The 27,638-nt window shown below is 42.7% G+C and overlaps 2 protein-coding genes across 3 annotated transcripts in view; one reads left to right on the plus strand and one right to left on the minus strand.

Moving 5' to 3' along the window:
* Nucleotides 1-12,866, minus strand: part of TRAPPC9 (trafficking protein particle complex subunit 9) — a 353,693-nt gene extending 340,827 nt beyond the window's left edge. Inside the window, exons 1-2 of one of the 2 annotated variants that reach the window (XM_081323018.1) lie at nt 12,840-12,866; nt 6,441-7,041 (exon numbers count right to left, since the gene is read on the minus strand). In XM_081323018.1, the coding sequence (XP_081179144.1) occupies nt 6,441-7,024 (584 nt within the window). In that variant the 5' untranslated portion in view covers nt 7,025-7,041; nt 12,840-12,866. Of the gene's footprint in view, nt 1-6,440; nt 7,116-12,839 lie in introns of those variants that run through there. The other variant, XM_081323017.1, reaches the window with a different exon arrangement.
* An 867-nt stretch (nt 12,867-13,733) lies between these two features.
* CHRAC1 (chromatin accessibility complex subunit 1) lies at nt 13,734-17,067 on the plus strand. Its single transcript, XM_081323077.1, has 3 exons — nt 13,734-13,886; nt 15,630-15,756; nt 16,376-17,067. Exons 1-3 carry the CDS (start codon nt 13,740-13,742, stop codon nt 16,498-16,500), a joined length of 399 nt encoding a protein of 132 aa, XP_081179203.1. The 5' UTR covers nt 13,734-13,739; the 3' UTR covers nt 16,501-17,067.
* Nucleotides 17,068-27,638: the final 10,571 nt, after the last annotated feature.

Below are 27,638 nucleotides of genomic sequence, written 5' to 3' on the forward strand. Positions count from 1 at the left end.
TGGCTCTCCGTGCTTGTCAAACCAGAATTTAGAAACCACATTTTGATGACAATTGCCAAGATTTTTCAAGAAAATTATGAGTTGCGTTATGCCTACTCTAAAAGAATATGGGATAAGGATGCCTGTTCACCCATGGCACAGGATGAGTGAGCAGGTTGGAACAAAACCCAATAAATTGAAGACAAAGATTCAGGACTTGAATTCTTACGAACAATTTGTCTTTTACCCATGTGTGAAAGAGAAGCCAAAATCCCACCAAATTCTAAGAAATACAGGTCAAAAGAATATATCCCATCAGTAATAGGGATTTACTCAGGAATTATCTACTATTCATGAAAGTATACATCTTGAATACAGGCAAAGCCAATCCTGTGAGTAGCTCTTTTTTTATGGAAACAGTGTCTGAAATTCTAGACAAACCAACGACCCAATATTTAGGGCCATGATTTTATCTGATGCTTCTATGTATGAAAAGCCAAGCTTCTGAATCACCTGTGAGCTATTGATTTTCTGCATTGCTGGCAGAGTTAGTAGCTTGCTATACACAAGCTTACCGTAAAAAATAAATAAATCAGTAGAGTGCAAAGAGATGAAGGCAAATGCAAACCCAAGATTAACTCCCATTATTTGGCATTACATCTGAACCAGCCAAGTACGATGGTGCGTTTTGTAGCCTGCAAAGGGATATGAAATTGTTCTCCATACATAGAAGTGTAACCACAAATTCAAATGCAGCAATTTCCTTAGTGGACTGATGTGATCTTTTACAATAGCCAGAAATTTTTAATATGTATCAATCATTCCTAAACTGGAATGAACGATAAGTATTAAATTGAACAATCAGGAAGTCATTAAACATCATTGCATCCTCAAAGAAAAAAAAATGCATGCAAAAATGAATTAGTGAAGATCTGTATGTCAAAAATTACAAAACAAATGCCCACTAAATTCAAGGTAAGATAACATGCTTAGCTAGATGACTGACAACTGTAACATCGTCCAGGCTTCCGAAAGCCAGCAACATTTACTCTACGCTGAAGTAATCTTTTCAGTTTGAAAGTGAACAAGCGGAAACTTAAAATTTGTTGTAAAATTTGAAACCAAGAAACAAAATAAATGCAAAACCAGCAAGTATCAAAAGGTACATTACTTTACTACAACATTTTAATCTCTCCAATTCAACAAGGCAAATATGTGAAGAAAAGTGCTGTCAAAAACATCTGACGCATGTCAAAAGAATGAAAAGCACAATGGAAATTCAGGCAGCAGCAATCAATTGCCATTTAAATAAAATTGCCATATTATAGGAAGGCACACAAATGCAACATTACATTGTTCAGTGATGGCAAAAGAAGAAGGCAGCATACAAAAGCTAGCTAGTTTTAAACAATACAATGTGATCAAAGGCCTACCTTTTGAGACCCAAAAACACACTCACAGGGCAGTATGAGAGGAAAAAAAACAAGAAAGAAGAAAGGAAGGAACAAAACAAAATTAAAGACATACAGGAATAGAAAAAAAAATTAAAATAGCCACACATAGACAGATCTAACAAAGTCTATTTAATAACGTGTTGTATTAAATCGTGTCCTGAGTATGACATTCAATTATTTTTCATCGTGATGTGGAGAGTAGAAAGCAATGATTGGTGCCGTACCACGTTATGTTTCCAACGTTACTAGTGATTAGTATGCCATCTCGTAAAAGCTAGATAAAAAAAGAATAATTCCCTTCTCACCCGAACAGGTGGTGGTATGTGTCTTCCTCAATCTCAGATCCTCCAACAGGTCCTCAGGCCTGGGAGTTTGAGGTTTCTACGCGGTATCTCAGCTGTTCCTTGTACTGGACTCTACTGGACAGAGAGCTATGATGTCATTCCTGGGATCTGTTGCAACCACTCTCCCTGCTTAGGAAGGGAAAGCCCAGAATGCCCCTATCGCCATTGGAATTACTTTGGCCTTGGCTTTCCACATCTGCTCCACTTCTCCTTCAGGTCCTGGTATTTCTCCAGCTTCTCATACTCCTCCTTCTTCATGCTCCTGTCACTTAACACTGCTGCCTCTAACTCTACCACTGCTTTCTGGTTCTTGTCTACTACCACAATGCCGGTTGATTGGCCAGTACCTGCCTGTCAGTCTGGATCTGGAAGTCCCATAGGATCTTAGCTTTTTTTTTTATTCCCCACAATCCCAAAGGTGCTTTTTCAACAGGCAACTGGACTTTTGTTTTTTTTTCCTTGAGGATGTTTTGCTTCTCAGCCAAGAAGCTTTTTCAGTTCTTCAGCTTCTTGGATGAGAAGTAAGAAGTCTTCAAGGAAAAAAACAAAGTCCAGTTGCCTTTTTTTTAAAAAAGCACCTTTGGGACAACCATGACCTGGATGACTGAGAATCTGCATAGATATTCCCCACAATGCTTTGTGGGATCTCCCATCTAGACTTAGGAAGGCGCGGCCTCTATACATAAAGAGGAAAATAGAAAAAAATATCTAATTTCCATTACAGTAATTAAGAAAATAAGAGCCGGACTAAGGCTTCCTAATTAAGATTGTCGGTACTGACAATGACATGTTGGTAAGGATTCAATTCTCACACTAGTGCTGAGCATAAATGAAATTGCATCTTTTGGGTGTTCGTGTTTCCTAGAAATGAACCAAATCCCCACTTTTGCTTTTCTTTAGAAACATGATTAAAACTCTTGCTAGGGCATTTAATCTATTCTGGAAGCAACTTTGTAGAATTGTTAAGGATGATTTATCTATGAATGAAGATATAGTATATTCACAAAAAAATGTACAATGCATTCTTAGCGGTCTGAACAGAACAGGAACAGTGGCAAGTTAAAATGTTTCTACTTCAGCACCATGGACAGTGGGACGCCAAGAAATGCTTAAAAATGATGCACACACCAATATCAATCACATCATACACTGCTCTCAAAATTCCCAGTGATTTCAAAATGTTTATTTTGAAGTATGGAATAATACTGTTGGAGAGGTGGGATCTAGAGTGAAATCCTTACAGAACTAATTTTATTGTTGTTTGTATTCAAGGCAGTATCATCAATAGGAACGCACCTTTGAAGTGAGAAAGAAAAGTGTATTGATCAGAAAGCATAAATTTCAGAATATTTGTAAGAGTTAGACTCAGCTTCAAATTTCTGAGTTTCTGAGCAAGAACTGCAAGCATAAACACTAGGGTTCTGGAATTAAAGGGATAAAAATACTTAGAAGCCTACAGGGTGCACACAACTATTAGGAACATTTTAAACCAAACATAGAGGGAAATTGCAGGATCCTAAGAAAAGACAAAGCTGCTTTTGAGAGCTACTGCTTTACTACCATGCGTACACCCATTTATTTTGTTGTCCTCAAGTTCAAAGTACAGACCTAATAAATAAATAGACGGGATATGCGCATATTCACACATATTGAAAAGAGAACTCTTACAATTGTTAACTATTTTAAAAGAAAATTTTGCATAGAAATACAGTTTCTTAAAGTTTATCAAGATCTTGGATCAAAACAGACAAATTAACCAGAGTTACACACTGAGGTAAAAAAAATGCATAGTTGCACATAGCTACTGTATAAGTAACGTTATAGCTGCATTTTATTTCTATTTCTATCACAAGAGTCTCAGCTCCAACTTTTCTCAGTGGTTAGATCCATTCCACAGAAGTTAAGCAAGCATTCTGTCTTTAGAATAAGCTCTCAAAAGCCGCTTGCTCTGTAGTTGTGCTAGCACTGTAGTAAATAGAAACAAACTGAATCTATACAGGGCTAATAAACTTAAGCAAACATAGAACACTTCCATAATATCCTTATCTGCAGGGAAGAACATATTCATTATATGAGTGACATTTAATGCTCAAAATAATGTAATTTATTTTTGACTTAGTGTAATGGGCAACCAATCAAGAAAGAAAGAAACCAGTCAAGGTAATCAAAGTAGAGAGGATGGGTTAGCATATTAGAAAAAGGCAAATTATATTATGGCTTAACATTACGACTGATCGAGGTCACTGCAAATTGTGTAGATGCTGTATAGTGCTTACTTGTATGCATAACATTTTAATCACATCTAACTATATAAATTTATTGAAGGATGCTTCTCATCCTACTTATACAAAGCATTCCAGTGTACAGACTGAAAATCCTTGGTAATATGGGAATAATTTCACATCTATCACATATTCCAATCAAAAAATACCATTACTTTTTGGGCCGGAGAGCATTGCAAGAACTCTGCTTTTATTTTCTGAATGTATTACCATAATATGCATTATTCAGTATCAAGATTCTGATACAAAATAATTATAGCCACTTTCTCCTACTATTAAGGAAATGTATTTCCGCAATACATTGATCAGCCACTGCACACACAAAAAAAGATATTGAACTAGCTTTGAATTGCTGAGTAACAGCACTAAATAACCTGGTTTTAAGCATGTTAATTTTGAATGATTCCCCAACTATAAATTTATATCCTCATTCAAAAGTTATAAATTATTTAAATTACTTCAATAATCCTCCGTTTTTGCTCACTGAAATAACAACTGAAATTGCTATACTTAAATCATTCCATGTTAATGATAATAAGAATCACTTCCAGGCCAACAGGTACAAATTAAATTGTACTGTAAATGAAAAAGAGATGAGCTTCTGAAATGTTAATCTACCCATAAATGAAAGTATTTATCTGGGGAACAAGTTGCCTAGCAGAAAGAATGTGTGTGTTTACACTGCTGCTGTATTCTTCATCAAGCAAGTCTTTTTTTTTCCTCTCGTAACTTTTGGACTTACTTTAAAAGAAATCATAAAACATGTGGATGGATGGTGTGTGATCTGTTTAGACATCGTACAGCTAAACTTTCAAAAACTCTTTAACAAAGTCCCTCACGAGCAAAGTCCCTCACACCTGCTGCCGGCGTCAACTTCCCTCCGCCCAGTGCGTGCCCACAGAGAGGGCCTCCTCAGGGTGCCTCCGGTCAGGGAATGTCGACTGGTGGCCCCCAGGGGGAGGGCCTTCTCTGTGGGTGCTCCGGCATTATGGAACCAACTGCCGGTTGAGCTCTGGATGGCATCAGACCTCCGATCCTTCCTCCGCGGGTTGAAGACCCACTTGTTTGAATTGGCTGGTCTGGCCTGATGGGGGAATATGGGTTTTTAATTGGTTTTTTAGTATTTTATTATTGTTGTATTTTAATTGGGCACTGGTTTAATTTCTTTTAACTTTTGTATCGTTATTTATATATGCCCTGAGTCCCTTGGGAGAAGGGCGGTATAGAAATCAAATAAAATAAAAATAAATAATAAATAAAATTAAGAATCATGACGGAGAAGCCTGTATTCAAATTGGGTGTCTCTTCTCTTTTCCTTTAATTCTTGTATCGTACAACAAGCAATTTGGTTGGGTCTCTTAATATTCCATAAGATAATAATAATAATAATAATAATAATAATAATAATAATAATAATAATAATAATAATAATAATAATAATATAAATTATTGTTGTTGTTGTTGTTATTATTATTATTATTATTATTATTATTATTATTATTATTATTATTATTATTATTATTATTATTATTATTATTATTATTATCCACTTATCATTTATCCATTTTTATGTCTGGTTTATTTTTACGTATTTTATTTTGGTTGCAATGTGCTTTCAGATTGGGCTTTTATGATTCACGTTTTCACTTTTTTCACTATATCGTGTAGACTGCAAAGGGCTGATGACCGCAGCTGGATATAAGTGTAAATAGACGTAATCTGAGAATGATCATACTGAAAATGTTGGAAAACTTTTAATCGCTGGTAGCGTATGAATATTACAAATGGGTCCAGATTACCTACGGCAGCACCTGCTACCGGCGTCAACCTCCCTCCGTCCAGTGCGCTCCCACAGAGAGGGCCTCCTCAGGGTGCCTCCGATCAGAGAATGCCGATTGGTGGCCCCCAGGGGGAGGGCGTTCTCTGTGGGCGCGCCAGACCTGTGGAACCACTTGCCGGTTGAGCTCCGGATGGCCCCCGACCTGCGCTCCTTCCGACGCGATCTAAAAACTTATCTATTTGAACAATCCGGCCTGGTCTGATGGGTTTGGGGTTTGGATTTGGTTTTAATATAGTTTTAATTGTTGTATTATATTGGGCATAATTATTTAATCTTTTTTAACTTTTGTATTTATATTTCGATATTTATTGCCCTGTAGACCGCCCTGAGTCCTTCGGGAGAAGGGTGGTATAAAATTTTAATAAATAAATAAATAAATAAATAAATACAATAAATACAATAAATAAATAAATAAATTCTTTTTTAATAATAATAATAATAATAATTACACCAGTTCTTCCAGGAATAAATATTTTCTCCTCTCCACATCGGGGGACAAATATTTTTTTAGAAGCTCTGTAGATAAACTGAATCTACTTACCTACTGTCTGTATCCAGGCCGACAAAATCTTTTTTTTCAAAAGGAACACACAGAAGTGGGATCTTATCTCCAGATTTATCGACAGCTCTGTCAAGACGCTTGGACTCCAATACAATGAAGAGAGACTCAATGAAGTCTTCAATTCTCTTTTCCACATTTTCACATTCATCGTAACTAGGATAAAATGCCACGTCCGTACGAGTTTGCTCTGCAATTTCTCCCTGAAGCCCAAAGACAAACAGCCTGGAATCGTAAAGGGTTGAGCCATAAATTTCTTTCTGAAGGTGGAATTTTTCTAAAGTTTGAGGCCAGTCTTTTCCAGAGGAACAATCCGTGATGGTTATTAATCCCACAACTTTGCGATGTGTCTGAAAATCTCCCCATTCGTTGTTTTCTGGTGGGTAATGATGTCTGTAGCGGATATAAAGAACTCGCGGAGAGTCACGGACATTGATCTGGCTCACTGTTGAGATTCGTTTGTAGATCTTAAAAAAGCTCTCTTCAGGAACAATCCCTTCTGGCTGGACCACAACTAGTAAAGTTTGATGATCTTCCGCACACTGCATGTAGTCCGGGATGCTCATTTTGCAGCTTAAGTATGCTAATGCAAACATAATAAAGCACAGAGGGAATAAAACTTAATCAAATATAGAAGGAAAAATGTACAGCATTTCTCTACTTAAGAAGTATTGATTTTACGAGTGATGCCTTTTGGAAATATGAGACCTATTACATAAAACCATAAAAACCTCGAATTTTCTTAAACAGTAGGCAGCAATGGAGTCTTAGTCCCACTGGAATAGAGAAGAATAGGATGATGCATCAGGGTTTACTAAGGTCTTACTTTATTGCGTTACGCTGATATTATTTACTGAAATACTTTTGCTCTTCAGCAAACTTGGCAAAAGATTCCTCTGAGCTGAGCATAAAGTTTAGTTACTTCAAAGAAAAGATCCATGAGATTTTCTAAACAGGCCAATCTGAAAGACACAACAGAAGAAGTAATGGATGGGAAAGAAAAACACAACAAAATATCTTATAAGGATGAACTGAACTCATTATCCTAAAGCCAAAGGTGGCTAATCTCATAAGAGCGATGGTGGTGCAATGTGTCCTGGTTCCAATAAATGAGACCAATTGGAACAGAAATTTGAGGCTTGAGTTTTCCTCTAAGAACATGTTTGTTGGATACAAAGCATCCGTTTGGTCAAAACTGAAACCAAGAGACAATGTTACAGTTCCCACCCCCTGGCTATGCAATCAACTACGTTTCCCAATAAAAAATCCAGGCGGGCTTTCTAACATTAGGATTATCCTCTCCAGCTGAGGAAAGCAGAAATGACCTTGGTTCCCACGGGACAGAAAACTGTTTAGTATAATAAAAAAAAACTTCCCATTTCCCCCACACACACTCACACACACAATCTTGTGGCAACCAGAAATGAGGAAAATGGCTTCGGCCAGGACCATTGCAAGGTTGACACAATGGTTAGAATGCAGTACGGCAGGCTAATTCTGCCCACAGCCTGGAGTTCGATCCTGACAGGGTTCAAGGTTGACTCAGCCTTCCATCCTTTCGAGGTCGGTAAAATGAGGACCTAGATTGCTAGGGGCAATGTGCTGACTCTGTAAACTGCTCAGAGAGGACTGTAAAACACTGTGAAGCGGTATATAAGCCTACGTGCCATTGCTATAAGAACTTGACCATTTCTTAACATCAATCCAAGGATACTCTCCTATTTTCAGCTATTTCATCCCATCGCAGAACCAAAGAACGCTTTAGAGTGAGACTGGGACCAAAAGACATTACTGGATCATCCACAGAAGACACAGATCTGTACTGTCACTTTTTACCTCATATCTCTTAAAACTGATCCTGTGAAATACATGAGATGGACATCACTCCATTATGCTGTTTATAGGCAATTTAAAGAATACACCAAAACTTGCAACAAGCAAACTGAATTTTGGTTTACTGGAAATACTAGAAATTGTTTCCCATTCAGATACTAACTTAATATCACACAGCATGGTGAGATGGGCGGCAACCAAATATAACAAATAAATAAATGGAGAGAAATCCAAGCTTTGAAAGTTTATGTCTCCTGTGAGATAGGATTTTATGAGGCTGGAATATATTATAAATATTTACATTAGAGGCATGTCATGCAATGGTGCACCCTAGCTTCCATCTTCCATATGAATGTACAGCAATGGCTGATAATATGGATGAAATATAATACACTCCTTAAGTTGCAGAATATGGACTATTCAGAAAAGTGACTAGAACAGACATGTCAAACTCACGACGTCACGTGACATCGCACAACATATCAGGACAGTTTTGCCATTGCCGGCAATGGGGTGGGCATGGCTTCCGCATGACGCATCCGGCCCGTGGGCCGGCAGTTTGACACCCCTGGACTAGAAGATGAGACAGCACAACTGGAATGCTAATATATACTGACTGATCCACACAGCACTAAACCACGATTAGTGAATTAAATGAATTGCCTGCTTTTGCAACAAATACCAAACAAGTTCACTGATTGGATTCACATAACACAGAGCCACAAATCAGCCAATCATATTTTAGTTAGCGGGTAAGACGAGTCCATGTTTGTTACTTTGTGAGTACAGCCTTAACTACAAATCATTTTTTAATAAAAAAATTGAAACATGACTAAATTGAAGCATCTAGTAAAACCTGTGATTTTTTTCCATGTACTTTTCTACATGCAGCAACCAGGGGCTACACAGAAAAAGTGGGATTTCATGTGAGGGAATGATCAAATTAGAAGAGGAAAACTGAAGCTTTCTCTTCCTAATGTGTCAGGCAACCTATCTAAATGGATATCTTCCCTCCCAGCAAGCTAATAAAAGTAGTTTGCAGGCTAATAATCCTTATTAAAGGGACGCGGTGGCTCAGTGGGTTAGGACACTGAGCTTTGTCAATCAGATCGGCAGTTTGGCGGGTCGAATCCCGAGTGCCGCGTCACAGTAAGCGCCTGTTACTCGTCCCAGCTTCTACCAACCTAGCAGTTCGAAAGCACGTAAAAATGCAAGTAGAAAAATAGGGACCACTATGGTGGGAAGGTAACAGAGTTCCGTGCGCCTTTGGCGTCTAGTCATGCCAGCCACATGACCACGGAGACATCCTCGGACAAGCGCTGGCTCTTCGGCTTTGAAACGGAGATGAGCACCAGCCCCTAGAGTCGGAAATGACTAGCACGCATGTGCGGGGGAACCTTTACCTTTTAATCCTTATTAAATTCAATGAGCATAGATGGACTAAATTTATGTATATACTGCAAGGCTTTTCAACCAGTGGTACGGGCACCTGTGGTACATTGGCACCTGGCAGGTGGTACACAACCATCCTAGAAAAGTGGTAGCGGGGGAGGGGAATGAGCTGAACCGGTGGCACCACACAAGCCTGGGCGAGAGAAGGCTGGAGCTGCAGGGCTGTCGGGGCTCAGCGGAAGCGCCAGGATCAGCGCTTCTTCGGGGCTGTCAGGGCTCAGTGGAAGTGCTAGGATCAGCACCAGGCTGCAGCTGGAGCTCAGCGCTGATCCTGGCGCTTCTGCTGAGCCCAGAAGAAGCGCCAATCAGCTGGAATGTTGCAGCATCTCCAGGTGATTTACATTCAGATGCTTGGCAACTGATTCATATTTATGACGGTCACAGTGTCCCAGGGTCATGTGAAGGGACCAAAACCTGCTGCAACCACCCAGCAGAGGGGGGGGGGATAAAAACCAAATACAGCCCACCCCACACCCGCTGCCAATCCTCACAACAATGAAAACCTTGGACAGGAGGAAGAGCGCCGCCGGGCGGGCAGGCAGGTGTCTTGCTCGGCTGTGGCTTGGGGGGCACTTCTTCAGTGCCATTGTAACTTCAGTCACTAAGCGAACTGTTGTAAGTCGAGGACTACCTGTACTTCATCACTTTTTTCCTTTTTTTGGGGGGGGGGGTGTCACATTTTTGACACCTTGCTAGGCTACTGGTGGTACTCGGATGTTGCCATATCCTAAAAGTGGTACAATGGGTGAAAAAGTTGAAAAGCCCTGATATACTGGACTGCCACAAATTTTACTGCCCAGCTGTAAAGCCAGATGTAAATCAAGCCTTTATCAGTTTCATTGGTGTCCATATTCTACTAAATTCAGTTAAAAACTAAAAAATATCCTTGAGTTCAGCTTGACTTCTGACGGATTCATGGACATAACCATGTAGTTTCTTGACAGTAGAGAAGTGGTTTGCCACGGGTTTGTTCCAGACGCACAAGAGTGGGCTATATTAAATTTTACCTTATTGGTCATTAATGACAACACCAAAATTAGAAAGAGGTTATCTTCCAGAAACAGGTACAGGAGGAAAAGTTGTGCAGGGCAGGCTTATTAAGGAGCTTGCCTCTGGGAAGATGAAGCATGGACTTTTATGAAAGAACAGCTGGACACCTAAAACCATAAACACTACCCTGCTTCAAATCCTACTTTTAGGTCCTCCAAATGAATGTCCCAACCGGCCTTTGTCCACCCACGGATGCATACAGGTAGTCCTCGAGTTACGACAAGCCCAAAACTTATGTTGTCAAGTAAAACATTTCGTTAATTGAGTTTGCCCCATTCGATGACTTTTCTTGCCGCAGTTGCGAAGTGAATCGTCCTATTTAAGCAAGTAACAGGGTTGTCAAGCGAGTCTGGCTTCCCCCACTGACTTTGCTTGCCAGAAGGTCGCAAAGGCCGATCACGTGACCTTCCCCACCCCACCCCACCCCTCCGGGGTCACAGCCACCATCCGTCATAAAATATGACCCAGTTGCCAAGCGTCCGAATTCGGATCCCTGCGAAAAACGGTCACAAAGTCACCGGTAACTTTAACCGGTCACTAAACGCACTGTTGTAAGTCGAGGACTCCCTGCATTTTAAAGAGATGTCAGGCATAAGGCAAAAAAAAACAAAAAAACAGGACAAGTCAGGCCTCCAGGCACAACCAAGTAAACCGCAATAAGCAAGGTGTCGACTCCAAGGCATCAAAGGGAAGAGGCCCAATTTGCAAAACCAATCAAAGTACCTTGATTGATGAGGACCCAGATTGTTGGGGGCAATAAGCTGACTTTGTAATAATGTCGCTTGGGGGGGGAGGGGGGCGAAAGCCCTAATAAGCAGGCATATACATAGAATGAAGGCTATTGCTAAGCACACATTGATTTGTGCTTAGATTGTAAGCCGCCCTGAGTCTTCGGAGAAGGGCGGGATATAAATGGGATTAAAATTTTAACTGGGTTTTTTATTTTCTCTCAGGGTTTCATTTAATCTTTTTTAATTTGGTTTTAACTTTTGTATTGATTTTCTTTTAAATATCCTGTAAACCGCCCTGAGTCCTTCGGGAAAGGGCGGTATATAAATCTAAATCTAAATCTAAATCTAAATCTAAATCTAAATAAATAAATAAATGTTAGAACAATTAACCAGTGGAACAACCTGCCTCCAGAGGTGGTGAATGCTCCAACACTGGACACTTTTAAGAAGAGACTGGACAGCCATTTGTCTGAAATGGTATAGGGCACAGGTCTGCAACCCGCAGCTCCGGAGCCACATGTGGCTCTTTCAGCCGTCTCCTGCAGCTCCCAGTCCTCTGCCATGTGCAGTCCCCCCCCCCCAAAAAAAAGTGGGACTAAAAAAGTTCAACCAATCAATTCAAATATGCAGGGTAGGTGCATATCTCGCCTTGGCTGCACTCTTCAGTCAAACCCTGTTCTGCGCATGTGCGCATGCGCACACATTTTTTGCGGCTCCGAGTTTTTCCTTTTGTGAGGGAACCGGTTCCGAGTGGCTCTTTCACTGTTTCAGGTTGCTGACCCCTGATATAGGGTTTCTTGCCTTAGCAGGGGGTTGGACTAGATGACCTCCAAGGTCCCTTCCAAATTATTATTGTTGTTGTTGTTGTTGGTGTTGTTGTTGTTATTATTATTATTATTATTATTATTATTATTTATTAATTATTATTATTATGTTTTGGACGTCTGCCTCCATCCTCCCTCTCTCTCTCCCTCTCTCTCTCTCCTGGCCTGCGTCTGAGGCCTGGCCCCAAACATCTGGAAGACCTCTCCGCCCCCGCCCCCCCCTCCCCGGCTGCCTGGGCCCAGACTGTAGGCCAGGCTCCCCCAAAGTCTGCTTGGGCTACCACAACTCCCATCATCCCGAGAGGAACTCCGCCCTGGAAGGTGCCGGAAGGAGAAAGGGAAGAATTTCGGAGTTTCAACCCCCCCCCCCCAGCCAAGGGAAGAGGCGGCTCGGCTCCCCCCAACCTTCCCGGCACCGGCTCCCTCCAGCGTCCCCGGCCCTCGCCCGCCCTCCCTCCCTCCCTCCCCGCTCAGGGGCTCCAGCGGCTCACCCACCACTGCCGGGGCGACGTAATAGCTCCGCCTCCTCCGCTTCTGTCGGTCGCTCCAGACGGAAGGCGGGGCGGGCGTCGGCTCACCGCGCAGGCGCCAAACCTCGAGGTTTGTTGTTTTTTTCTTCCCCAAACCCTCGGGCCGGGAGGCGCATGCGCGCCCGGCTCCTAGGCGAGGCTTTGAACGGTCGCCATGGCGACGGCGGGCGGTTGAGCGCGACCGTTTAAAATCCCAACGGCCGCTCTCCTCTGAGGGAGGGAGCGAGCCTTCCCCCTCGGTATGCTTTTAGTAGGAAAGCTCGGAGAGGCCTGTTTGTACGTCTGTTTTGGCCCAGTTAGCGCCCGAGAGGTTTTTTTTTTCCTCCCCCTTCGGAGGTGCGACTTGCACGCCCATCACCCACAGCCAGCTGCTCCCACGGAAGCGTCATAAGGCTGAGGCGGGAAGACGGCCGGCAAACTCAAACCGCCTGACAACTTGCATTCCTTTTAACCTCCGCTAGGCTTTTTTTTTAGCCTGACGGGCGTTGGTGGCAAGCCTGGATTAAGCTTACGAAACGAGGCGCGCGGAGGCAAAGCTACTTCGCCGCTCTGGGACGCCTCCGCCGCGAGCTTTGCGAGCGAACTGCCTTCTGGGACGCGTAGTCTTCCCTCTCGGAGCGCTCCGATTGGTTCCTGTGAAAAGCCGGCCGACGTTCTAGTCGCGCCGTAACTCGCAATGCGCTCCTGGGACTCGTAGTCCTTTCCTATCCCTGCAACCGCGGCTCAGCGGCAGGCGGAAACTACAAATCCCGAAAGGCGGGGCGGCGCTTCCAACCGCGAGGCTCGGGGGGAGGGGGGAAAGAGGTGACGGAGGGGGGGTTGTGCGCGTGCGCATGTGTCCCTGATCTGAGGTAACCGAAGATGGCGTCGCGGTGGAGCGGAGCTTCTGGCGGGGGCGAGAACCGGTTGGTGTCGCTGCCTCTGTCGCGGACCCGGGTGATAATGAAGAGCTCGCCCGAAGTCTCCAGCATCAACCCGGATGCCATTTTCCTCACCGCCAAGGCCACGGTAGGGCCTGCGGGGGTGTCCCCGGGGAGCCTGGTGGAAGCGAGGACGGTCCAGCTGTGCCGGCTGGGAGGGAGGGGGGGGAGTCGGGCCGCCGCCGCACATCTGGAGGCTCCCATCTCCAGACTGAAGGCCAAGCCAGTTGACCGACAAGAAGGCAACGGATGGGAACTCGTCAAGGAGAGAAGCAACCTGGAATTAAGGAGGAGAAACTTCCTGACAGTGAGGACAATTCACCAGCGGAACGGCTTGCCACCAGAAGGTGTGGCTGCTCCCAACACTGGAGGCTTTTAAGAAGAGACTGGACAGCCATTTGTCTGGAATGGTATAGGGCAGGGGTAGGCAACCTCGGCTCTTGTATGACTCGTGGACTTCAACTCCCAGAATTCCTGAGCCAGCCAGGCTGGCTCAGGAATTCTGGGAGTTGAAGTCCACGAGTCATACAAGAGCCGAGGTTGCCTACCCCTGGTATAGGGGCTCCTGTGTAGTAGAGTATCATTTGTATTTCTATAGTATTTGTATTAGTATAGTATTTATGTTAGTGTAAGTATTAGTATAGGGATGTGGTGGCTCATTGGGTTAGGACGCTGAGCTTGTCGATCAGAAGGTCGGCAGTTTGTCGGGTGGAATCCCGAGTGCCGCGTAGCAGAGTGAGCGCCTGTTACACGTCCCAGCTTCTGCCAACCTAGCAGTTCGAAAGCACGTAAAAATGCAAGTGGAAAAATAGGGACCACTCCGGTGGGAAGGTAACAGCGTTCCGTGCGCCTTTGGCGTCTAGTCATGCCGGCCACATGACCACGGAGACGTCCTCGGACAAGCGCTGGCTCTTCGGCTTTGAAACGGAGATGAGCACTGGCCCCTAGAGTTGGAAACGACTAGCAGACATGTGCGGGGGAACCTTTACCTTTACTTTAAGTATTAGTATAGTATAGTGAATATAGAATAGGAATATAGCAGGAGTCCTCAACCTTGGCAACTTTTTGACTTGTCGACTTCAACTCTCAGAATTCCTCAGCCAGCATGGCTGGCTGAGGAATTCTGGGAGTTGAAGTCCACAAGTCATAAAGGGGCTAAGGTTGGGGATCTCTGGAATATAGAATAGAATGAAAATCTTTTACATTAAAATGAAGTTTCATTGCATTCAGCTCTCAAAAGGGTCATCACCTCCAATATACGCTACATAAATATGACAAAAATAAATATAGGATTATGCACATACCCACATATATGGCACAGAGAAACAACACAGTCTAGTTTGGGTTACGTATACACGTGCGTGGCGAGAAAAACAAGTTTTGCGAGTTGACCGGATGGATTGTATGAGGAGAGGGTTGGACTAGATGACCTCCGAGGTCCCTTCCAACTCCATTGTTCTGTTTTCTGTTTTGTTTTGTTTGTCTGTGTGGACTGCAACTGGAATGGGACAAGTTGCCGTGTCCAAGTCGCCACAGGACAACTCGCCGTGGGACAATTCAACAATTCAATTTATTTAGAGTAATTTAAAAATTATTTCAATTTTGGTCACTCACATTTCATGTTGTCCTTCCTTCTGCATCCTTTCTTTAATGATTCTGTTCCACCATTTCCTTGATATTGGTGTAATTCTTGCACCGTGGTGCGAGTTGACCAGGGCAGGCTGTCTTAGACCCGACTGCAACTCCCAGAATTCCCTGTTCAACAGTAATTAACCAACTATAGTCTGATCTCTAGTATGTTTGAACTGTAAGTACAATCTTTTCCTTTTAGGAGCTGTTTGTTCAGTACTTAGCTACTTACGCTTACAAGCATGGCCAGGGCAACAAGCACAAAGCCCTAACATATACTGACCTGTCACAAGCAGTAGAGACCTCTGATACTTTCCAGTTCCTTGCAGGTCAGTCTTTACTTTGCTAGAATTGTAACTGATATGAAATAATCCCTAAAATAGGGGAAAGGGGAGTGTGGAATTTTTCCATGTCATTCTTTTCAAACTTTTGGGTTATATTTTTATTGACGAGTTGAGGAAGAATCCCAACCCTTTTTTAAAAAACAAACAAAAAACAAACCTAGTTTAGGGGATATTTTGTTTCCTTATTTTTAAAACTATTGAGAATTGGAAATAATTAGTTGCAAATCTCTGGTAGATCCTGTAAATAAATTAATGGTATGTTAGGCTCTATTGGTCATTTCATATCTCTTGTGTCATAGTTGTGTACCATTATTTTTTAATCTGACTCTTAATAAAAATAAGATAATGAAAAATTTATCTTACCAACCTAAAACCTATCACAGATGGCTACGCGAAAAATTGGGATGCCCAAATTGTGGCCTTCTCGCAAAAAGCAAGAATGATTGATTGATCAATCGAATGTATATGCCACCGATCTCACTCTGAAAACTCTGTAATTATAGTTCAATGGAAACCCTGGCAGTAGACAGTACAGGGTGCAAATTACTTTTGTAGTGATTGAAAATGCTTTGTAAACTAATGGAAAAGATATTTTCTTTTCCAGATATTGTGCCAAAGAAAATCTTGGCAAGCAAATACCTAAAAATGCTTGAAAAAGAAAAAGAAGGAAAACTGACAAAGGAGGAAGAAGAGGAAGCGGAGGAAAGTGAGGCTGAAGGAGCATCTTGACAATACAGCTTGTTGATTTGTGACCTTTTTGTATGTGCGCACTCTTTAATGATTTGTGGTCAACTGAATTCTTGCATCCTTGAACCAGTGAACGTCCAGAGTTGAAATTGCCGTCTTGTGTACAATTGCCCTGCAGAGTATGGCAAAGACTTCCAAGTGGGGCTGAACATACTTGCAGAAAAACCCTTGTTTTTCATCTTCAGCTTATAAACATAATATAGATGAGTACTTATAATATACCAAAACATCTGGGTTAACCAAATCCTGTATATTCAATACAGAATAAACCATCTTGATTGCTCACATTGGGCAAATCTAATAGTGGGTAATTCCTTTTACATGCCAATATTAATGTTACCTTTCAATGTAAGTTGGTAAAAAAAATAGTCTAAAAAAATAGTCCAAAAGCGAACTGTTTATACAAATAGTTGTATATAAGCTACACTAGGATCTGTTGGTGTTCAAATTGTCTTTTATGTTGGAAACAAAAAAAATTAATTTATTTTCAATGTCATCAGTTCCTATGTACAGTAATGTTACACCAATGTAAATAAAGAAAATCCTGCAGTTTTGCATGAATACGTGAATTTGGGAGGTGGGGAGAATCGGTTTGGATCCTTGTGTGGTTTGAGATGATTTTTATGCAGCAGAACACTTGAGTAAAAGAACACAATTTTTTTTTGTACCAAACATTTCTTTCACCTACCAAACATCAAGTGAGGCTTTGGTCAGATAACATAATTGAGTTATATACTATCTTTCTGCACAGGCTTTGGTCCATTTGTGTATGTGGATAGAGAAAAGACTTGAGTATTCCAACCAAATCAGTGCCCTTTCTGGGGTAGGCACTGAGCAGCGAGACAATAAAATTAATCCCTTTCTTTAGAAAGGGGAAAAAATTGATAGAAAAATATAAGATTCAAGATAAAAGATGTGAACTACGCCATGTGCTACCAGTGCCACCGCCTTTTTGAAAAGGGGCTGGATAGATTTGTGGAGGATAGATGTTTTTCACACCTACTTCTGTAGCCTACATCAGTTCTTCGAGAGAAAGCCCATTTAGCAGCACAATACAAAAAAATATATCTTGTAACTTAAAATCACTGGGTGTTTTTTTTCCACCTAAATTATATGGCTCACAGCTCACTTCCAGCCATTTCAGGAACTTCAGAAGGGGCACGCTTTAGGCTGTTTCCACCACCTGATAAAATGGTTTTCATGGTTGGGCTCCCGAAATACAAGACGCCCTAAGCAACCGATTCAATAAAACACGGATTAAGGAAACCATGAGTTGTATGAACAGTTATTCCAAATTAAGTTCTTACGATAGCAAGCTCCTTACATCAGATCTTGTAACAAATATACCGTATCATACAACTGGACCAGTCCTGGACTTAAAACCACAACTGGGACACAAATTTCTGTTCCTACGTATGGTGGCTCTGAATGTGAGTTGTGTCCAGTGTTGAGATCTTTTTTACCACAGTTGTTAAGTGAATCACTGAAGTTGTTAAATGAATCATGTGGCTATTAAGCAAATCCGGCTTCCCTCATTTTTCAGAAGCCAACAAATTATGATCCAGTGACTCCGGAATACATCGCATTTGCCAAGCATCCAAATAATTGATCAAGTGTCTATGGCAGGGGTTTTCAAACTTGGCCTCTTTGTGACTTGTGAACTTCAACTCCCAGAATTCCTCAGCCAGCATGCCTGGCTGAGGAATTCTGGGAGTTGAAGTCCACAAGTCATAAATGGGCCAAGTTTGAAGACCCCTGGTCTATGGAGATGCTGCGGTGGTGGTAAGTTGTATGTCACTTTTTTAAGTGCCATTGTTAAGTTGGGTTGCTAAATGAATAGTTAGAAATCAAGGACTACCAGTAGTGTAAAATTATTGAATACCACTGTTGAGTCATCCAAAATTTTCCGTTCCAATGATCGGTGACTGAACTGAATTACTTTGCCACTGTTTAATTTAGCATTCACCAGGATGTTGACGGTTAAGGGGGGGGCTGCCTACCTTCAGCTCTTTGGATTATTACTGTCATAAGCACAGGAAATAATACTTTTGAATGTGTAAGTATGAGTAATTTATTGACATACTATGAGGCAGAAACAAAATTGACACCATACAAAATAACTTTATAAAATATTCACATGTTTCATCAAGATTTACAGCATTTTGAGCTCGTTACATGATTTATGGTATGGAGGTAAAAAAAAACACTAGGCTAAATCTTTAGTAGCACTTTATAGTATATATACACACACATACACAAGGAAAAAAACCAAAGAATAAGGTTAGTTTGTCATCTTATTGCAGAAGTAGTGCAAAGTATTTTTTTTTACTAGCAAGCTGTAAAACAAACATGGAAAAAGGAGTCGCCCAAGCTTAAAAACAGGACAATAGGTGTGGCATTTCACAGTCTTTTGAAGCTTCCTTCTCAGATTGCTCCCCCTTTGCGTTCCCAAAATTCTTCCCTCCACGTTACCCAACCCACTTGGGGAATGCAGAAGTCCACGTTAAGACAATTGGGTCCACAGTGTATCTTAAGCAACGGAACAAGTGCTGCTCAAATTGGCTTTGCATACTAATTCCAAACATGGCACAGCTTTTGGTTTTAAGTGTGGCTCAGCGTCACAGCTTGGCTCCTCTTGCTAGTTAAATGGTTAGATCAATTCTTGGTCAAAGGAATCGTTCTCAGCAATCAAACTGCTTTCTGCCAACTGGACAACATCAGAAGAGACCATATATTGCCTGTTTTACCGCCTTGGGATCCTTTTTCCTCAAATTTTATCGGGTTATAAAAAAAAACCAACAGTTTACTACAACAGTCTAGGATGCAAGGCAGACTTGATATCAACGTTGGACTAACACCAAGAAAAGATCAGAGTATCTAACCAAGCGAAGAGAGACCAATTCTAAAGTCTTCAGCCGAGTCGACAGTACAAATTTATTAAGCTAGGTAGCCAATAACAATACAACTAACAAAAGAACACCCCACCCCACCCCAAAGCTTTATGAAATAAAAGGAACAAAATGCAGCATTTTCAGGCTCGTGTTTCAATCTTGAGGTACCTGTAAGTCTTCTTACCTTCTGCCCAAAGTACTATGGTATATTAAAAAAAAAACATTTTTTTAAAATTCTTTACCGTAAGCCAATTTACAGGACATTACTGAAAAAGTGCATTGAGACTGATCGTGTATCTGCAGCATATGAAAAAGGATGGTTTTAGTCTTTTATAAAATATAGCTTTTCTAATAAGAGACCCGTTGGGGCAGTTCTATAGCACATTTTTTTTCTCTCGTCGTTTGAGTCTTTCTGCAGCAAACCAAATAAACTCCTTAAAATGTTAAGCAGGTTGTTTGTTTGTTTCACCAATATGAAAATTAACCCTCTTTTTAAAGGAGAAGATTTCCGTGCTGTGTTGGTTTCGGTTTATATAAAGTCGAATTTCCATTTCAAAAAAAAAATAAATAAAAAAATAGCCTACTACAACTCAATCTCCCACCAAAGTACCAATAATGAGAACTTTTATCTAAAAGGGTGTCCAATCGTTCAGAACGCCACTTTGATGTTTTATCCCCTTTTCCTGACATAAACCCATACCCCACTTATATATATACAGGCATGTGTAGAGTGTCTATATGAGTCGTCACATATACAACGTATACACACCCATTTTCACATCATACGGCTTACCAAAATTAGCCAGTCTCAATAAGCTAAGGTTATTCGGCCATCCGTTCGGGTGAGGGACCAAGCAAGAAAACGCCATTTTCTAAAGCTTTCTACAGCAATCCAAGCCAGGGTTGGGGTCAAGGGACTCGGAAATAAGCAGGCATACGGGGAAGGGGCTTATTAACCATAGTTTACCAGGTCGGATGGAACGGCCAACCTCGCTTGACGAGCCTGTGGATTTCACCACCGCACGAAAAGGGAGAAAGAACACAGGAAGACTCAAAAAAAGAGTAATCCAAATGCAGCAACGGGAAGTGGCCAAGCGGTCCCTCGCCCTGGGCAACTAGGTCAAAATCGGCCTCACCATACAAAGCACATGCGCAGAATATCTGGGAACAAAGCGTCAAAATCTGGGGTTTTGTTAAGTTCCAAGAAAACACATTACCAGCATTCTACTAAGTTATAAATTTTTATAGTTTCAATATGCCAAAAAAAAAAAAAAGACGCTTTCTAATGTTCAGAAATCCGACAGTTTGCAGTTTAAGGTCTGATGTAAGGATTCCCTTCTAAAGGTAAGGAGTTTCTGACTTGATTTTGCTTTGCATTGGGACTCACAACGCAAAAGGCACAAAGACAAAAATAATCCGTAGGTTTGTTTTCTAAGAAAGAGGGAAATGTCCCGAATTGTCCTTTGTCTTCCAATGACAAGTCATCGCACACTGTTTTTGGTCACTTTGGACAATCTCAATGATCATTTGAATCAATTAGCACCCAACTGCTTAATCTGAGGTAGATCCAAACTGGAAAGGGAGCTGGGTCCTCACCACCTGATTTGCCGTCAATTAATAGTGAAAGTGAGCTGTGAGGTGTGAAAAGCATTATTACACAGGTTTCCAACAAATTTGTGTATTCGAAAATAAGCCGACTCCTCTTTCACATCGTATTTCAGTCGGGGAAATGAATCCCTTAGCTAGCCCTTTAAAAACAATTCGATCCAATTACTTAATTATTTTGTCCCCGCATCACAATTTTACATTTGGAAACAACTATGCAGCCATACCCTGGAGTCAAAACCCACGATAGCAATCGTGAAAATTTAGGAATGAGGAGCTGACGTTGCATCCTCGGAAACAGATTGGTTTTAAGCATAGAAACGTTTAAATTTTTTTTTTTTTAAAAAAAAGGGAAAAAAAATCTTGTGCCTACAGCTTTTTGCATATTCTGATTCCGGACTAATTTAATATATTTGTTAAGGCATAAGATAAAAGACACATTACCCCACATAGCATCTAGCAAGCACATAATTAACATTGCATAAAATATATACATCGTTAATACAAATTCTCCCACACGGAGCTTTTTAAAAAGTGTACAGAATGAAGGGTATAATCTACAACATTGATATAGGGAGAGAGAGAGAGAGAGAGAGAGAGAGAGAGAGAGAAAAGCAGTTTCCTCAAGTGCTAATTTTACAGTTCTGCAGAGCCTGTGAACTCTGAAAAGATATAAACTTGTTAAGGCTGCAATCCAACGTCTCTATTCCTAGAGGTAACCCCCCCCCCCAAAAAAAAAGAGACTTACTGTTGAGGAGACAGTATAGGATTGTGCTCTAAATACGCTTAAGTACCATTTGAAAATAAGGCCAGCCATCACCTTTCTCTTTTGGTTGGTGGGTGTTCAATTCCCGTGGATGTGTGCATTTAAATTCTCAGAGGTATTTTATTCTCCTCTCCACAAACTGTGATTCGAATAAAGTGAAACTTGGATCCCAATGAAATCAAGAGGACAAGCTGTCAACAACATGCCCCATGGTTTCACTGGGGAGCTAAGTCTGTATCCCACTCGGTTTAAGAAGGGGGAAAAAATGACCCTGAAACGAATTTATTATGATCAGCTTAAAATACCCCCAGGAGACACAGCCGTGAAATGTTTTGCACGCCAAAGCTTTAAAAATCAAATTCCATCACAGATTCTTTCCTTCCTCTGTTGTTCCACCAGATCCTTCTCTTGTATGTTTTTACTACTATGGATTAGTAGGTATTAAACGATCGTTTTTATCTGTAAGGTTCAGGAAGTCATGATTTGAAAAGGGAGTTTCAAGACTATGTCACAAGCAACAAATCCACGTTCATCATCCAGAAGACACATTCAGCAAGCAAGGTGCACCGCATCTTGGCTTCCTGTCCAGATGTTCGGATACACAAGCTAACATTTACACCTTGAACGCACACAAATATCTACAATTCCTTAACAACGGGTGAATTCGGCCCTGGGGAGGAACAGAAGACACTGTTCCACTTACAAGACACAGACAGTAGGGTGGGGATCGTGGGAAACGGTAGAGTTAACACATCTGGAAACCTACAGAATGGGTCATCAGCTATTTCTACAGTCAGGGAATGGTAGCTAACGGGGTGGGGGGGGAGTGAGCAATGTTTGCGGTCCATTTTCTTTCATCCTACGAACTTAAAAGATGTGCACATCACCGCCAGCTTATTATGAACAGAGAGGTAGGTCTTGTTTGTTACTTTACAAAAGAGAGCAAACAAAGCCGGGTCTATTTCTTCAAGGAGCTGGTAGGTTCTGGAGGCAATTTTGGGAGAATTGATCCACTATTCCGCCCTGAGAACATCTGCCTACATTCAAAGCCTTCCCATTAAAGGATGGCAGTTGAATCTTTTAAAAAAGCCCATTTCCCACCAAAGCTCTGTCTGGCTCCATTTTTATTTTGCACAAAGGTCTTTGTAGCCTCGGGTAATTGGAAAAGACGTCCCTTTTTCTCCCTCTCATCCCCGAAAAAAAAATTTCCTCTGGATCCTAGGTAGACATCACAAGGACTTTAAAAAAAATAAAAATAAAAACGCTCTGGGGGGCTTCAGAACTGTCCTTTACTCAAGACAACTTGAAGGGATAGAGATCCTCTTAGGGTGAGGAGGGGGTAGTAAGTTACTTTCCCAGGCCCCTTTCTCATAAATGGGTGCCAAAGTCAATAAAAGAGTATATTTATAGCTCAGGGTTGAAAGGTGGGGTCCTTTGGCCGTCTCTGAGCTGGGTCCTTTTCTTGCAGACGTTTCATTATCCAAACTGGGTAACATCATCAGTGCTAGCAAGGAGTGAGGTTCCTAGACCACGGAGAGGCAACCTTGGCTCTTTTATGACTCGTGGACTTCAACTCCCAGAATTCCTGAGCCAGCCATGCTGAGAGGAAAGGGAGAGGTTTCCAAGCTGAGCCACGCTGGCTCAGGAATTCTGGGAGTTAAAGTCCACCAGTCATAAAATAGCCAAAGTTGCCTACCCCTGGCCTAGGTCGCTTTATGACTCCTGGACTTCAACTCCCAGAATTCCTGAGCCGGCCACGCTGAGGGGAAAGGGAGAGAGGTTTCCAAGCTGAGCCAGGCTGGCTCAGGAATTCTGGGAGCTGAAGTCCACCAGTCATAAAAGAGCCAAGGTTGCCTACCCCTGGCCTAGACCAAGCCAAGTCCAAACAACAACAACAATAACAATAAAAAAAACATTTAAGGAATTTCTAGAAGCTGTTGGCACTCTGGCAAATTAGCTATCAATGGATACTCAGGCATAAACAAAAATCTACATATTATGCACGCACACATGTACAAAAGACAATTAGCATGCCAAAAAAGGGAACAGGAAGACCAAAACACCTCCCCACCAGTAATCAGAAGCCAGATGAGTATAGATTAACTCCCAAGACTAACATCAGACCATCCATCAAGTAAACAATACTCCAAACAAGGAACAGCTTAACCAAAGAACCTCCAAGGTCAATCTTACTAATACTGACAGGACAAGCCACCAGAACAGGGCACCCCAAACTTGGTGACTGTAAAGACTTGTGGACTTCAACTCCCAGAATTCCCCAGCCAGCATTCTGGGAGTTGAAGTGGACTTCAAGTCTTACAGTCGCCAAGTTTGGAGACTTCTGCACTAGAATATTAACGGAGGGCAAACTCCACTCCTTACTAGCACTGATGATGTTCCCCGGTTTGGGTAATGAAAGATCTGCCAGAAAACAGCCCAGCTTGGGATCCGCCAGAGATCCCTCCTGCCAAACTGAGGCGGCTTGCGAGAAGGCTCCTAAGACGTTCCCCCTCAAAAGTTGGGGACTCCGCTTACTTAGCTGCATTCCCCCTCCTCTTGGGCCTCCTCCTGAGGTCCCATGTTCCAACCACTCCCGCAAGAACCCATGAACGGAGAGGCGGTCTCTCCTGCCGAAGAAACTGCCCTCAAGCTCCCCCCTTGCACCAGCGTTGATCCGATTCTGAGAAGGGGAACTGAAAAGGGAGCTCCCCAATTTTAAAAGGCGTGTTCCTGAGAGCCTCGTGGTCTCTCTCTGTGACGAGTCTGGCCGTCGCTCCCGGGATTCACCAGGGGGCTCCAGCCCTGAACACCACGAGGATCGTCCTTGGGAAACGTCACGGGAAAGAGGGACGGGGGGAGGGGGGGCGGGGAAAACAAAGCAACACGCGCCAACCGGGATCCATCAAGCGAGACACGCTTCTTCCTTCCCCAACACTAAAAACTGCAACGCCAGCTTCCGGAGAACCGTGGTTTGTCAAATCGGAAGCTAGGTTCTGGGGAGCAAGGTTGCGCAAACCGCCCTCTTGGGAGTTTCAATGCTCGGCAATAGAAAGGGGTGGATGGAAACGGGACACTCCGCCTTGTGAACCAATGTGCCACCATGTTGCCAATGTTAACGGTTAAGTTCCCTGGTTGACTATTTAGAGCACGCAGCCAGCAGGAGTCAATATGCCACTTTCAGGGTACGGATAAAAGCCGCGCTTTGCAAAAGGATCCTTCAAGAGAGAAGAGGGACGAGAGCACACGTTCAAACCTGCAAAAATACCTACTTCGCTCTGTGGCATCACCTTCTTCCTTGCAAATCCGCTGCCAGCCACTAAAATGACAGTACGGCCAAAGGCGGTTCAACTATCTGACTTAATAGGAGGGAACCACCTTTTGTTACCAAGTGAAAATGTACACGACAGGTCTTTATTCTTTGAAATGCGATGGCCTTTGCGTGTTGTGATTCAGGGTCAGCCTGTGGGTTCGGCAGTTGGGTCGGACAACTCAGAGGAGGAGGAGGGGGGTGTTGAAGAGCTTGCTGAGGGGGTTGGACAGCTTGATGAGAGCCCTCAGCCAGGCCCCTCTCACCTGGTCACGACGCAGACCCAGCCGTGTGAGCCTGACAGCGTGGATAAAGATGACCCACAGCTGGCCCTGTTCAAGGACGCCCGACGCAGGAGGCAGTCAATCAGGAGTAAACAGAGGAAGGCAATGGGGCACCTCGGAAGGAGGCAGAGAGAAGCCACGCCCTGAACTGTATTTAAGGGGAATGTGTGGGAGGGCTGGTTTGCTGAAGGCAACCGCTTGGATAGTTCCTGTTTCTTAGCTCCTGTTTCATGGTTGGTGTCTTGTCTTGCTCTGTTTTATGTGAATAAATTTGGCAGGCTTTATTCCAGCCTCTTGCCGTTTGCAAAGGGGTTGTCCCTGCTTTTGCTGCAGGGCCGGTAGCAGGCTGGTACAGAACATTGCGCGTCACGACAGCCCACCTTTGGAACTCAGGAGAATGTCAGATTGAGCTATGGCAGGGGTCTTCAAACCTGGCCCTTTGACGACTTGTGGACTTCGACTCCCAGAATTCCTCAGCCAGGCACGCGCGTGCCTGGCTGAGGAATTCTGGGAGTCGAAGTCCACAAGTCGTCAAAGGGCCAGGTTTGAAGAACCCCCTGAGCTGCGGCATCGCAGAAGCTGCAGTTGAAAGAGCAAAAAAGGATTGGAGAAGATCTCAAGAGAAGGACAGGTTTAAATCCTTCTCCTCTATCTGCTTGGCATGAGATGGCGGACAAGTCATTAGCCAACCAGAAAAAGGCAGGACTACTCCAGAACTGCAAATTCACCAACGTTTTAGGGGACTCTGTTAATAGCACCCTAATTCCAGATCTCAAGTTCACTTGCATTAAAACTACTGGCAGTAAGCGATTTATGGACAACGGTTCCAACAGTCGCCATTTTGATGGCAACCGCCATACTTCCTATCCCATTTCTCAAGCATCGTTTTTCCACAGTTTGAGGCAAAAGCACCTTTCATTTTAACATCGGAAGGGTAACAAAATTGGAACATGCTAACAGGATAGATATTCAAGAAACATTTTCTGCGCATGTGAGGGTTCACACAACTACTTGGGTAAGTAAAAACGGTTGCTGTCAAGGATGACATTTTAAGAAAAATTACTTAAATATCACCTTTAGACATTTAAGACATCATTTAAGACTTGGAATAAAATCAAAATGTCCGAAGCACCTTCTTTATTCAATCACTAATTTTGCCTGCCCGAAGGCTGAGTTTGGTGATTTCGTAGGGGAAAACAAAAAAGAAAATGAAAAAAGCTGAGCTGCATTCAACATTACAATGGATTTTCTTAGAAGGAAAGCACTGCGACGCCAGTATTTTTTCATGTATTCTAACACAACTTCCTGGATCTTGGGCACAGCACCCCAAAAAACAAAACTTTTTTTTTTAACTGTACATAATACCAGGTGCCAAGACTCAGTCTTGTCCAGGAAGGAGGGGAAAAATGGGAACAAACTCAATTTTTTTTTTTAGAAACGTCACCTCACATTTGGCGAAGAATTATGGCACCTCAGACGTGAAAACGGTCAGACGGTTCCAGGACCTTTGGTGAAATTTGGCTGTGTTCAAGTGAGGTGACATTTGCATTTTAGAAAAGGGGAAAAAAAGATGCCGGAGGTAGTCTCGAATCTGCTGGCTACATATTGCAACCTGATCTAGTCATCTTTCTGACTGGGAACTTTGGAGAAGAAAAGCAAGAGAAAGAACGCAGACATTTCAACGGCTGCAACGACGTTTATAGCAACTCTGCAGGAGCAGATCGGGAAACCGTCGGCAGGATAAAGCAGGACTGGCACCTGAAAAGAAACACCTGGGAGTGTTTCAGCAGCTGAAAACCTCAAAAAACGTCGGGACCACCTCACCCTGGTGCCAGGAGGAAAGAGACTCAAGTAACCTGGGGTGAGTTATTGCAAGACGTGGTTTATTCCTCGACGGCCACTGGATGAAGGAGCTTCAACGTCGCTCCCAAGTCACAGCTGCCCTCGTGGCTGCTCACTTTACCAACACGACGATGTCAAAGGGCATTTCTGCAAGAATAAATCAGCCGCCACCACCACCACCACCCCCACCCCCACCCAAAAAAAGAGCCACGGTTTCTATTTTGCTTTCTAGCTACCGGTGGCAACGGACACCGGGATCGTTTGGCTGAGCCTGCAGTTCTGCAAAATCATCGGAGATGGATCCAAGTTCCTTACTATCTGCATTTCACGTAACTGAGAAACCTGGATGACAATCATGAAGACAGTTTAACCTTGTGCCGGGGAGCCCTGTGTGTCTAACCCTTGTTTAGGGAGCCAAAATGGGG

The sequence above is a fragment of the Vipera berus genome (genome assembly GCF_964194415.1).
Source record: "Vipera berus genome assembly, chromosome: 3".
NCBI classification, from domain to species: Eukaryota; Metazoa; Chordata; class Lepidosauria; order Squamata; family Viperidae; genus Vipera; species Vipera berus.